The sequence below is a fragment of the Orcinus orca genome, chromosome 1 (genome assembly GCF_937001465.1).
Source record: "Orcinus orca chromosome 1, mOrcOrc1.1, whole genome shotgun sequence".
In the NCBI taxonomy this organism is placed as follows: Eukaryota; Metazoa; Chordata; class Mammalia; order Artiodactyla; family Delphinidae; genus Orcinus; species Orcinus orca.
The window spans coordinates 105,418,323-105,431,191 of NC_064559.1; the positions used below are offsets into that span (position 1 = coordinate 105,418,323).

General features: G+C 51.1%; 1 protein-coding gene across 4 annotated transcripts in view; it reads left to right on the forward strand.

Moving 5' to 3' along the window:
- The window catches only part of ANKRD35 (ankyrin repeat domain 35), a 22,931-nt gene continuing 10,062 nt past the window's right edge, over positions 1–12,869 (forward strand). For 2 of the 4 annotated variants that reach the window (XM_033416571.2, XM_033416570.2), the window contains exons 1-10: positions 1–132; positions 5,719–5,849; positions 6,631–6,719; positions 7,091–7,155; positions 7,977–8,034; positions 8,227–8,297; positions 8,616–8,722; positions 9,371–9,555; positions 10,182–10,219; positions 10,385–12,442. In XM_033416571.2, the coding sequence (XP_033272462.1) occupies positions 94–132; positions 5,719–5,849; positions 6,631–6,719; positions 7,091–7,155; positions 7,977–8,034; positions 8,227–8,297; positions 8,616–8,722; positions 9,371–9,555; positions 10,182–10,219; positions 10,385–12,442 (2,841 nt within the window). In that variant the 5' untranslated portion in view covers positions 1–93. Of the gene's footprint in view, positions 133–5,715; positions 6,351–6,630; positions 6,720–7,090; positions 7,156–7,976; positions 8,035–8,226; positions 8,298–8,615; positions 8,723–9,370; positions 9,556–10,181; positions 10,220–10,384; positions 12,443–12,869 lie in introns of those variants that run through there. The other 2 variants (XM_049699617.1, XM_033416572.2) reach the window with 2 other exon arrangements.

The following is a 12,869-nucleotide window of genomic DNA, read 5'->3' on the forward strand; positions in this document are numbered from 1 at the left end:
CTCTTACACAGCTGCAGACGAGTCCGGTGGGTTCAGGAACCTGTGACCCCGCTCTCCGCGCGTCCCCGTCCCCCCGTGGCCCCGGCCCCGGCCATGAAGCGCATCTTCTCCTGCTCCAGCTCACAGGTGGCGGTATGTGCTACAATGTCTGGGAGGATGGGCATGGGGCTGGGGTCCAAGCCCTGTGGTGACAGAAGTCCTGAGTCCCATCTCCACGCACCGTCGCCTTTTCTCTTTATCGGTCTTTCTAGCTCTTCCGCTCCCGCAGTGCAGCCCTCCCGCCCTGCCTTCCTCAAGACCCTGTCTCCCACAAGGTCCTTTCCCTTGGCCCTTTCTTGTCCTCCAAGCAACTACACCCCCAACTAATGATATGTTTCCGGCAGCCCCTGCCGCCTCCCAAAGGCTATGTTCTCTACTTCTTCTCTGTTTCCCAGTACTGAACTACCATCAAGTATCTGTCCTATCCCCAGCCCCTGCTCAGCCCCAAGCCCCTTTCTGTCTCCCAAGTACTGCCCCACGCCCCATTTACCAGCCCTGCCTTGTCCTCACAAGCCTACCCTCCTATATGGCCTAATCCTTGCTCTCAGTCCAGCAAGTACTTCCAGCCCCGTGCTTTCCCCTAGCACTTCCTCATAGAGTCTTGTCTGTCCTTGCCCCCATCTCACCCCATGCCACTTCCACTTCCATTCTCTCATCAGCACCACTGGCTCTCAGACATCACTCCAAACCTCTTTCCATTCGGTGCTCTGACAGCAGCAGCCTTCTCCTGTTCTCCCCTTCAAGGTCTGCTCCTCTCTGTCCAGTGGCTGTTCAACTCCCCGACCTCCTTCTGCCTGCTCTCTGCGGGTTAATCTTGCAGTCTGGCCTGGCCGGCCCAACAGGCACTGCCAGAGGAGGACAGTTGCCTGGCTGCTCCCCAAGGAATGGGTAAATTGCCTGCAGAATCCACTCTGGCCAGTTCACTGCAGTGCCTGGTCATCATACTGGTTTTTGGGCCACTCAAGGCCTTCTGCCTGCTTCTCCCCACAATCTTCCTTCATTCTAGACCCTCACCCAGTTGTTTAGGGCCTATACTCTCTGCTTCCTTTGACTGAGCTGGGGAACGGTAATGGTGAGAGGCGAAGAGGATAAAACGGATTCACTCTGAGAGTTCCCAGTAGAAGCCACTGTCCTCCCCATGTTCTCCCAGAACAAAACACAGGGAGGAAGACTACAGAAGGGAGTGGCTAAGGGAGGGTATAGCTTCTTCTTCTCTGAAGATCTCTTACAGAGAGACCCCCTATCTAGGGATGAAATTTTGTGTGGAGACTGGGATGACAGTTCATTTTGAAGTGAAGTAGCCAACTACCTGTAGTAATATTGCTTAGCCTAACTTTGTGGTGTCATTCATTGAGCAAATGTGAGAAATGCTCAGCTCACCCTGCATGGGCAGGCCACAGAAGCCTGGAAGTGACCTACGAGGCAAGAGTAGGAACTCTGTTGAGGCCTGTTCTCATCCCACTTAATGTTTGCTTCCCCACTTAGTTTCCACACATTAATCAACCAATCAAAAGGCATTTACTGAATGACTACTAAAGGTACCAGAAACTGAGGCTATCCAGAATGTCTTAACTCAGGATGATTTTCTTACTCACATGGACTCTTTCTTAGTTACTGAAAGTCCTCCACATTGCCCTGCCCTTTCAGGTTTGTGGAGTCTGCCTGCTCCTTAGGAATGGGGAAACAATCTCATTCATCCTGATTCTCCAATTGTTGGTCAATACCTACTTTCCAGGATGCTGGGATGAACAATGGGCTGAATGTTGGAATTCTAAAGCATTCCTCTGTCCTTCTTCATCCCAGCTCTACAGAGGTTTGGCCATGAAGAATTTCTACCCATTCTAAACTCTTCTGAGTACAAGATTATAGGTAGTAAATTAGGTGAATTTAGAACTACTTAGCTGGAAAGAAATGTGTTTCCTCGGTCAGGGTATGGATCCAACGAGATTGAAAATAGACCAGTTTAAGCTGTAAATTGTTTCCTCTTGAAACTTCCCCACACTTCTCATGATAAATTCCTCCACTCCCTGGGTGGCTAACCGCTCTGAACCAGTTTGTCAGAGAAACAGTGTGACAGCCTTCCTGACCACTCCCAAAGCCTGGCTTCCCAGTCATGGCAGAAGATTGCCCCTTTCCATCCCCGCTCCCACCCCTGGATCCAGATTGCACCCTCAGATTGAGATAAGGACTGAAGGATCTGTGATCATTTAAAAATTAATCTAAGTCATCCAGAATACGTATAGGAAGTTTAAGAAACAAAAAAACAAAAGCCAGCTCCTATAATCTCATTTTGATCTAGTCAAGTAGAGGATACCTTTGAGGGTGTCTTACATAGGCAGCTTACTCTGCGTATGTAGGAAGTAAGTCAGAAAATCGCTTTAAACAGTAGGCACTGGATCAGCTTAGAGGAATGTCAGTTGCATTTTAAAAATTGAGAGACAGGGCTTCCCTGGTGGCGCAGTGCTTGAGAGTCCGCCTGCCGATGCAGGGGACGCGGGTTCGTGCCCCGGTCTGGGAGGATCCCACATGCCGCGGAGCGGCTGGGCCCGTGAGCCATGGCCGCTGAGCCTGCGCGTCCGGAGCCTGTGCTCCGCAACGGGAGAGGCCACAACAGTGAGAGGCCCGCATACCGGAAAAAAACAAACAAAAACAAAACAAAACAAAACAAAACAAAAATTGAGAGACAGCTCCTGGTTCCTCCAGGGCAGCATTTCCATTTCCATTCACCTGTCCTACAGAGGTACCCACTCTCTCTGCTGTTTCTCTCTCTACTGTTGGTGTGTTCCACCTTGATAGGACGGTCATAGACACATGGCCAGAGATAAGCAGAGGCTGCAATTACTTCTACAGAGCCACCCCCACCCCCCCACCCCCGCCAATCCTACGGGAGATACAAAGCTTATCCTTGTTTTGAGTCTGCTGATTAATTTGGTGATTGCTCCCTTGAGGCTGTGATGGTTATCCTCTTTCCCAAGGTGCTGGGGTGAACAATAGACTGGATCTTGAAATTCGGAAGCATCCCTCTGTTCTTTTTTTTGTACTTGCCATGTGGCCATGCGGGATCTTAGTTCCCCTACCAGGGATCGAACCCGTGCCCCCTGCATTGGGAGTGTAGAGTTTTAACCACTGGACTGCCAGGGAAGTTCCCCTCTGTTCTTCTTCACCCTAGCTCTGCAGAGGTTTGGCTGTGAAGAATTTCTACCTATTCTAAATTCTTCTTGGTATAACAAAATTATAGGAAGTAAATTGGGTGGATTTAGAACTATCTAGCTGGAAAGAGAATTATCTACCTTGCTAAGAAGCACCTTTACCATCTATACAGCTTGACTGTCATACATTACCCGATATGATCAAGATCCCTTCCTCCCACTCCCCTGGATGGAGAATTCTGAGCCCAGGAACACCCAAAATGTGCCAAGCAAGGCTAGGAAGGATGGGGATTAGGGCTAACATTTATTGTGTACCTACTATGTGACAGACAGTTCTAGGTGCTTTATACAGTGTTATTTTATTAGCAAACTGAGGTTCAAAAAAGTTTTACATGCCTCAATTCACAAGGATAGAAAGTGTTAGAATCAGGATTTTAAATAGAGAACTTCAGATTGAGCTCAGCTGATGGTGGCGTCCTGTGGTGGAGGTGTAGTTCTAGCTGTCTGCTTTTTCTGAGGGTGATACGGCCCCCCATGGGGCATTGGATAACGTGTTATTACATCTCCGTCTGTTGGTATGTGGAGCAGTCATTTTGCTTATTATGTCCTTTGAGAATTAACCTGTTTGGAGACTCTTCTCCTTGTACAGAGTAGTGTCTGAAGGTGGGTGGTTTTACCCTGGAGGCGGTCTTAGACTGTTTATTTGAAAATAAGTAAACCTTCCATAGCTCCGTAGTAAATGGCCTGGTGGTGAGAACTAGAATAGGGCATCTGATGGCCTGGGTTCTAATCTCAATTTTACCACTATTTTGTGGTGTGACCCTGGACAGTTATCTAACTTCAGTGTGCTTCAGTTTCTTTTCTGTCAACTAGATAAAATAATATCAGCCCTAACTACTTTCTAGGGGTGTTGAGAGGGTAATTGAAATAGCACTTAAAAGGGCTACGAGGAATTACCTCACGAGTATTACCTCAGAATCCATCTACCTTAGATAATTTTATGGTTTAGGCATTTAAAGTCTTTCCTGTTCTTGATTAATAATTTGCCCTGGCTATGTATCTGAAAATGAGTTGGCTTCCATAGACCCCTTTTTCCCCACCTTCTCCTATAGCCTCTTCTTGTTGCAATTACACCTCATAAAATGCAATGTGCCGCCACCAGTCCCCCACTGCTTCCTGTTTTTTTATAAGGATGCCATACACTTGTATAGCTTTTTACAGTTTACAGAGAGATTTTATATACGTTAGCTCATTTAATACAGCATAACAAGGTAGTTATTATTTTCCTCATTTTATAGATGAGGAAACAGATTAGAGGTGTTCAATGACTTACTCTAGGTAGCTGAAGTATGTGAATTACTGAAGTAGCTGAACAAGGCCGTGAACTTAGGCCTGCTGACAAATATTCACCTAGGGCCCTTTTCACCATTCCACAGATTTTTGCATCCTTTCTTCCTTTCCTTTCCTTTCCTCTCTGGACCAAACCAGGCTTTTCCGTGCTTTCAGCTCTGGGTGTTTTTACACAGCTCTTTCATGTTCTGTGATACTTCAATTATTGTAATTACCCCACCACCTGAAAATGTCAAGCTGGCATGGTAGAACAATGCGTGCCCAGGTATGGCTGTTGTCTGGGACAGCTGCTCCCTGCCAGGAAAATGAGGAGGGAGGGAAGGGTGGAGGAGGGGAGCTGCCTCCTCAAGCCGAGCTAGAGACCTGTCTTTGCCTTTTGGTTGTTGTTGCCGTGGAAGGGGAAGAAGGACTAGCCTGAGGGCATAGGTATGAGAAGGGAAAACGAAAACTCTGTGCTTCTGCTCCTAGTTTTGGGCCCCAAAGCCAATGGGTAGAGATGCTATGGATAGGTATTTGGACTCCTAGCTATGACCCAAAGCTAGGTGCCTTGATTTCTCAAAGATCTGAGAACAAAGAAACAGAGGAGCACGGGGCTTGGGGCATTGAGAGGCAAGGTGAACCCAGTCCAGAGTGGTCAGTTTGGTTCAGTTTGCTCCAGCAAGACTTAAAGAGCAAAAGGGAAAGGAATCATGGCTACGATTGCTAGGAGGTTGTGCACCTAACAACAATAATCATAATGCTGATAAAAAGACACTTGAGGGCCGCGGAGCGGCTGGGCCCGTGAGCCATGGCCGCTGAGTCTGCGCGTCTGGAGCCTGTGCTCCGCAACGGGAGAGGCCACAACAGTGAGAGGCCTGCGTACCGGAAAAAAAAAAAAAAAAAGACATTTGAATTACTATGCATTCAGTCCTCAAAAATGATTTTTAATTCAGTAGTCCAAGCACCTTTTGGTCCAGGGCTGGCAAAAACGGGCAGTAGTCCCCAGTGGCATATGAGTTGGTGACTATTTAACTGGCCCACCTAGAAGGACTAAATGATCTAGACTGAGCGACTTGTGGAACACTGAAAGGATCTCAGGGATGTCCCTTTTCCCTTGCTTGGCATCCTAAACATGTTCTTCTTTTCTTTCTCCACTCTACCCCCGCCTCTTATATTCACGCAATCTGTGGCTCTGGACCAGGTGGAGAGATGGAACCGCCGTGATCAGAAGCTTCTGGAGGCAGTGCAGCGGGGGGACGTGGGATGTGTGGCTGCCCTGGCCTCCAGGAAATCTGCCCGACCCACCAAGCTAGACTCGAACGGCCAGTCCCCGTAAGTAAGCCTTCTTGATCCCCACCCTTGGTATGTGGCTCTCTTTAAAAACCCAAACCCCAGTATGATGTAAGACCAGGAAATGCCTACAATGTCAGAGCCCTTTTTTGTCTTAATTAGCAAGTATATCAATAAATCTTTGCTACATATCAAGTGCTGCACAAAGTGGGGGAAGAAGATGTTGTCCCTGAGGTCCACACACCTCATGACCCACATGAACAAAATTGACCAAAAAAGGACATAAAGCCCATGAAACAAATGGAAAACTGAAACATACACTAAATAGAGTATTTCTTCATTGTACAAATAGGAGGGTGTGTATGCTTGAGAAATTAGGAGTGCAGTGGTGGCCATGAGAGTCATGTGGCTAGAAGGAGTGATTAGAACAAGAGGGATATTAGCCCTTGTCTCTTCCCAAGTCAGCCTGCAAATGTCCAGCCCTCTGCTCTGGCCCACTCTGTGACACTTCCAGTCTGCTAAGTGTCCTGTGCTGAGTTACAGGTAATTATGTGTTCCCTGGACGCCCCTGCAGTACTCTGAGATTGCTTGAGACCTGTAGCTCTTATTCCTACCTTTGCTCCCAGCCTCCTCTGAAGTTTTAACAGTAGGCCATTTATATAGGCTTCTCTTTCTCAGAAAGTCAGGCTACGGGAGCTTCCCTCTCTGCTTTTGGGATTGGCTTTGGGGTGACGGAGCTTAGTAGGCAGTGCTTATTAAGGTTCTCCCATTCCTCATCCCCTGGTCCCTTCATCCTTCTGCCTCTCGGCGTTGATTCTGGCAGGTTTCATCTGGCAGCCTCCAAAGGCCTGACAGAATGTCTGACTGTACTACTTGCAAATGGGGCTGACATCAACAGCAAGAATGAGGATGGTGAGTTAGACTAAAGCACTGGGTCATGCTGCTTGCTTTTCCCTTTACAGCAGCAGTCGGGGGGTGGGGGGCCAGTGCTGGGCCCTGCTGGAGGTTCCAACTGTAGCCCTCCTGCTTCTCTCCTCATAAGTTCTGGCCAGTCTCCTTCCAGGGGTTCCGCTCCCTGCAAGCTGGGCCTACCTCACCCCCATTCCCACCTCCACCGCAGGTACCAGGCACTTGGGGAACAGGAATTTCTGACCCCATGTGGCTGAGAGCCTCTCTCTCTAATTTCCCTCTGATTATATGTGCGTCTCTTGCCTTCCCTCCCTGTGAGTCATCGGTATGCATGGGGCCACCCACGCTCCCTCTCCCCTTCTTTCGCTTCCCAGGGAGCACCGCCCTGCACTCGGCCACTATTTCCTGCCAGCCACAATGTGTCAAGGTCCTGCTGCAGGTAAGAGCAACCTCTGATACTACTCCTGTGAAAGGAAGAAGAGGACCCGGAGATGCCTTACTCTGTCTTGTACTCACAAGCAATATTTGGTCAAATGTACCCCTCTCATTCCCAATAAGAGAGCTAGTAATCACTTATTCATTAGTTCGCCAACATTTGTTTAACACCTGCTATGTGCAGACACCCTGCTTAATGCTGCCCTTGAGGGCATGTCGTAAAGCAGCGTTGCCAGGGACTGACTGCCAGTCAGTTAATATGCATGTATTGAGCTCAGCCACTGGCAGAGGCACTGCAGAGACTAACTGCTGTGATGATGGGCTGGTGGAAGGATGGCAGATGTGTTCGCATTAAACCCAAAGCCTGCTGTCTGTTTTGAGGAGTTTGTGGTGTAGGAGTACAAAGAGAAATATACATGTAAAATGACATATGGACAGTTCAGAAATAAGTCTCCCAAAGTTCAAAGGCACAGTTCAACAGGCCACTGTGCAAATGGATGTTCTGCTTTGTTCTTCCTGGCCCTTTCCAAGTTTCCCAGTTATGATCCTAAAATACCAGACATAGACTCAGGTGTCATTTTCCCCAACATGTTTATTTACCTATAATATGATTTTTCTTAGGCCCTAGGTTTATGAACCAGGGCTGAAATTCAAGGCTGCCTATCACCTGCAAGGAATAAATTGGACTTGCCTAGTAGGTAGCCAAAGTCATGGCCCTCCTGCCCCTCCCCACAGTACTGTGAAAGCTGGTGACCCAACAGGGGGTTATGGGATGAGAATGTTAACACCACGCTCCATGCTGCTTCCCTTTGTGGCTGTTTGCAGCATGGTGCCAATGAAGATGCTGTAGATGTGGAAAATCGTACTCCATTGCACTGGGCAGGTGTGTGCCAGGGGACTGGTGGGAAACAGGGCTGCAGGGACCAGAGGATGGGGAGGGAGGGGGGGATAACATTTGGCGGGAAGAGCAGGCCAGAGCTGACTGCTGAAATGGTCGGAGGGAATGCTGCGTCATGGTCTGACTAGGTGTCCTTCCTGCTTCCCCTTAACCCGATCATCCCGCAACCCTCCGTAGCCTTCTCTGGCTGTGCCTCAAGTGTGCTCCTCCTGTGTGATCACGAAGCCTTCCTGGATGTCCTGGATAATGTGAGTGTCAGCTGGGCAGCTGGGCAGGGCCCTACATGGGGAGACTGCTGCTTTCTCTGAACTTAATTAGCCAAGTTCCATGACCAGGGGTTGTGTAGCACCACCTCCTCTTCCTTCTCCCCATGCCCTTCCTCCTCTTCCACACAGAGAGGTTAAGGCTTGTCTTCTGGAGCGCTTCTAACCCTCTGAGAAGGAGTATTTAGCCCCAGGATTGGGGCTTTTTCCTGGAGAGGTGCGGGAACAGGAGAGTTGGTTGCATTGTGTCAAAGCCCTGGTTCCCCCGGTTCCTCGTGAACCCCCTTCCCACAATCTGTGCAGGATGGACGTACACCCCTGATGATTGCATCGCTGGGTGGTCATGCAGCTATCTGCTCACAGCTACTGCAGAGAGGCGCCCGGGTTAATGTCACTGACAAGAATGACAAGTGAGCCTTCCCCGTCTTCCCACCCCAAATCCCGACCCTGACCAATATAGAAAGGAGCCACTGGGCAAAGTGTGTGTGTGTCTGTGTGTGTGTGTGTGTGTGTGTGTGTGTGTGTGTGTATTGGGGAAGAAGGCAGGTTGGTCTCTGTTTTCTTGGGAACCTCTCTTCTTCGCAGTGGTGGTTCAGAAGAGCACTGCTTGTTGCTTCACTGTTTTCCTCTTGGTGAGTTGAGAACGTTTTCCTTATACTTTCCTATGCTGTTGCTGACACTGCCATCTTCCTAGCATAGGTGACTCTGGAAGTAGAATCAATACCTCTGGATCCACTAGTTTAATTTACTGGTTTTCGAACTATCTTCTAAGCAATGGAATACTTTTTCCCCAGCAAAGAATTTATGCAGAACCTCAGTATATAAAGCAGATGGAAGTGGAGCCCTTCCAATTGGCCCCCTGCTTTCTGATGCTACAGCTCCAAGGAATGACATTTGAAAAGTTCTGGTCTGGCCTCATGCTTTGTCACTGGCTGGTGTTGGTCTGTGGTTCTCCTGACCACACTGAGTGAGAGCTGACCTTGTGAGTGGATTTTTTGAAACCAGGACTCCTGGGTTCCATGAGAAAAGCTTATGCTCAGATTTGTCCCAACCCATAGATCGGCTCTGATCCTGGCCTGTGAAAAAGGCAGCACTGAAGTGGCTGAACTGCTCCTGAGCTATGGAGCAGATGCAGGGGCGGTGGACAGCACGGGGCATGATGCTTTGCATTATGCTGTACGCACACAAGACAAGATGCTGTGGAGGCTGCTGCGGCAGGCCCTGAACCGGCAGGGGCGGGGAGGTAAAGCCAATACCCTTTTGTAACTTCAAGATGCTCCTCGATAGCCTTAGAATCAGAGAAGCGTCTTAGAATCCCATTTGTTTCCATGGCAATAATAATTGTCACTTTAGTTGAGAGTTTACTTATTTACTGCTGCTGCTATGAGATGACTCCAAATTCCCAAAAGCACAGTCACAAAATTCTTCAAAGCAGCCTTGTCTCTCACTGAAGGCAACTCTGGCTAGTACTATTGCTAGCATTTACGAGTTGCAATTGTACATCTATTTATGTGATTTGGTGGTCAATCTCTCTCTCTCCCCTACTAGACTGTAACCCCCTCAGATGATAGGCCATCTCTGTTTTGCTCACCATTGAGGTCCTGGTGCCTATAATAGTGCCTGGCACAGTGTCCAATAAATAAGTGAGTGAATGAAATGAATGAGCTGGCATATCTCTGAGATAGGCAATGAAGGTTGCTGGACAGCTAGGGATCCATCAGATAGGGGTGGCTTTCCCTAGTCGACATGTGTGGTAAAGGATTAACACTGAGGGGCCACTCCTTTCAGAGAAAGTCTGAAGGCAGAGTGTGGGCTAGAAGCACGTGGGCCCTGTCTCCTCTCTCATTTTCCCCATGTCTTTTCATACAGGTCAGGAGTTAGTTCAACACCCAGATCTTGCATCCCAGGTAAGACCCTAAGTGCCTTCTCCTTTCGCTTCTGACCCACCCCAGGCTTTCCTGCTGGGATATCTCCCAGGCAGTGATCACCGGGGCATCGAGACAATCTAAGAGAAGAAAGGCCCTCTTGGGCTAGCTGCCTGGGTTTACTTCACTGCTCCTTTTTCTCCATAGGCCTCCCCATCTGAGCCTCAGGTGGGTTCTCCACCTAAGAGCCCATGGAGAGCAGAGCCTGAGGAGGAGCAGGAGGAAGAAGAGGATGAAGATCCCTGTTCAGAGGAGTGGAAGTGGAAGTATGAAGAGGAGCAGAGGAAAGTTTCCCAGTTGGAGCAGGAGCTGCTGCGAAATACGGAAGAGCGTAAGGCTCAATCTGCAGCTTATCTGGGCCTGGAGAGCCAGATTCAAGAACAGGTTTGGGAGCTGGGGCTCCTCCTATCACAAGAGCCCGGAACTCCGGGAGACCTGCGCTCTAGTCTCCGGCCTGGAGGAGATGGCATGGAGCAGGGTTGTACCCTCGACCTGCTGGCTAAGTGCATACAAGAGCTAAAGAAGCAGCAACAGTCAGCAGCCGCAGCTGCAGCAAAGCCAGTATTAGCTTCCAAGAAGGCTGAGGATTCAGCTGGAGGGGTGATCCAGTATGACGCCCATGGAAGGTCCCAACCAGAAGAACAGGAGCCACCCCACAGCCCAAGGTCTGAGACCATTGGGAGATCCACAGGACAGCAATTGACCGCCAATGGTGGGCAGGCCCTTGGCCCTGATCACACTGACCAACTGCATGCTGGCCAGAAGCCGAGGCCCCAGGCCCCAGGGGCTGAACCAACAGGCACAGTGGCTGAACCACTGCACACAGCAGCCATGAACCAGCTCCTGCTACAGCTGAGGGAGGAACTGGCTGCGGTGTGGCGAGAAAAGGATGCAGCCCGGGGGGCTTTATCAAGACCAGACCTGGAGGGAGCTGTGGGGACGTCCCGGGCTGAGGCTGCAGCAGCAGCCTGGGAGAAGATGGAGGCCAGGTTGGAGCAGGTGCTGGTGAGGCTGGATCGGGCAAAAGCAGGATTACAGATGAAACCTGAGGCCCCTGCCCAGGAGCCCAGAGAGGGATCCCCAAAGGCAGGCCTAGGGGCCATCACCAAAGAGGGTGAAGGGAAGGAGGAAGGGACTCCTGGGGCCTGGGGAGAGCCTCTAGGGATGCCTGGAGGGGAACAGATGCCAGGAGGCCGCCTGGCAGAGGGACAGCTGGAGAAGGAGGTGTCAGCACTGAGGCTGAGCGACAGTAACTTGCTGCAGGAGTTGGGGGAGCTGGGCCAGGAGCGGCAGTGGTTGCAGGGGGAGCTGCCGTCCCTGAGCCAGCGGCTACAACGGGAGTGCATGCCCAAGCCAGAGGCGCAGGTCCAGCTACAGCGGGAGTGCGTGCCCAAGCCAGAGGTGCAGGTCCAGCTACAGCAGTTGCAGTGGAGCATGGGGCTGCTGACAGATGAACTGGCCCTGGAGAAGGAGGCCACCGAGAAGTTGCGGAAGCGCCTGGCCTCCCAGAGCAGAGGCCTCCGGGGACTGTGGGACTGCCTGCCCCCAGACTTGGTGGGCAGGGGGAGCGCACGGTGCCCAGCGGCCGATCGCCTGGAGGAGCTGCAGGCCTGCGTCAGCGCCCTGGTGGCCAGGCACCGCGAGGCCCAGCAGGTGCTGGCTCGGCTAGAAGAGGAAAACCAGCAGCTGCGGGGCTTTCCTGCCCGATGTGGGGAACCGGGCGCCTCCTCAGAGGCCTCAGCGTCCCCCCAAGTTGAAGCTCTGGAGCAAGACCTGGGGAAGCTGGAGGAAGAGCTGCGGGCGGTTCAGGCCACGATGAGCGGGAAGAGCCAGGAGATCAGGAAGCTGAAGCAGCTGCTCTACCAAGCCACGGAGGAAGTGGCTGAGCTGAGGGCCCGGGAGGCGGCCGGTCTGCAGCAGCACGAGCAAACTCGGGGCTCACTGGTGGCCCAGGCCCGGGCTTGGGGCCGGGAGCTAAAGGCCCTGCTGGAAAAGTATAATACGGCCTGCAGGGAGATGGGACGGCTGCGGGAGGCGGTGGCCGAGGAGCGGCGCAGGAGCGGGGACCTGGCCGCGCGTGCGGCGGGGCAGGAGCGCCAGGCCAGCGAGCTGCGCGGGCGGTCCGAGCAGTTGGAGAAAACGGCGGAGCTGCTGAAAGAGAAGGTGGAGCATCTCATCGGGGCTGGCCGGGACAAGGAGGCCAAGGTGAGCAGACCAGGCAGCCGAAGGGAGCATCAGGGCAGGTTTCTGTGTGTTTAGGATTGGCTGACCGGAATCTATCTTTGGTTCGTCCGATTAATACCCCAAACAGAACACCAGTCATTTGCAAGGACCGCACTATGTTCTCCTGGGTCTGAGGGGGTCTGGGATTGAGATTGGAGGTGAGGTAAGTTATAAATACAAGAGAGAAGGGGGTTTAGGTATTAGAATTTGGGACGCAGGGTTCAGAAGCAGTGTGGTCAGGGCTACCACCATTGGGGTACTATGGTTTAATCGGCATTTTGACTTAGGTAATGTATTAGCCTGCGAAGACAGCGGATGCTGTGGTGAGTCGCTGTGGTTTTGCTAGGGTTCTGAGGAGGTGCCTGGGCTAGGGGTTGCTGACAGGTTAAGAGAAGTAGACTAGACTGTA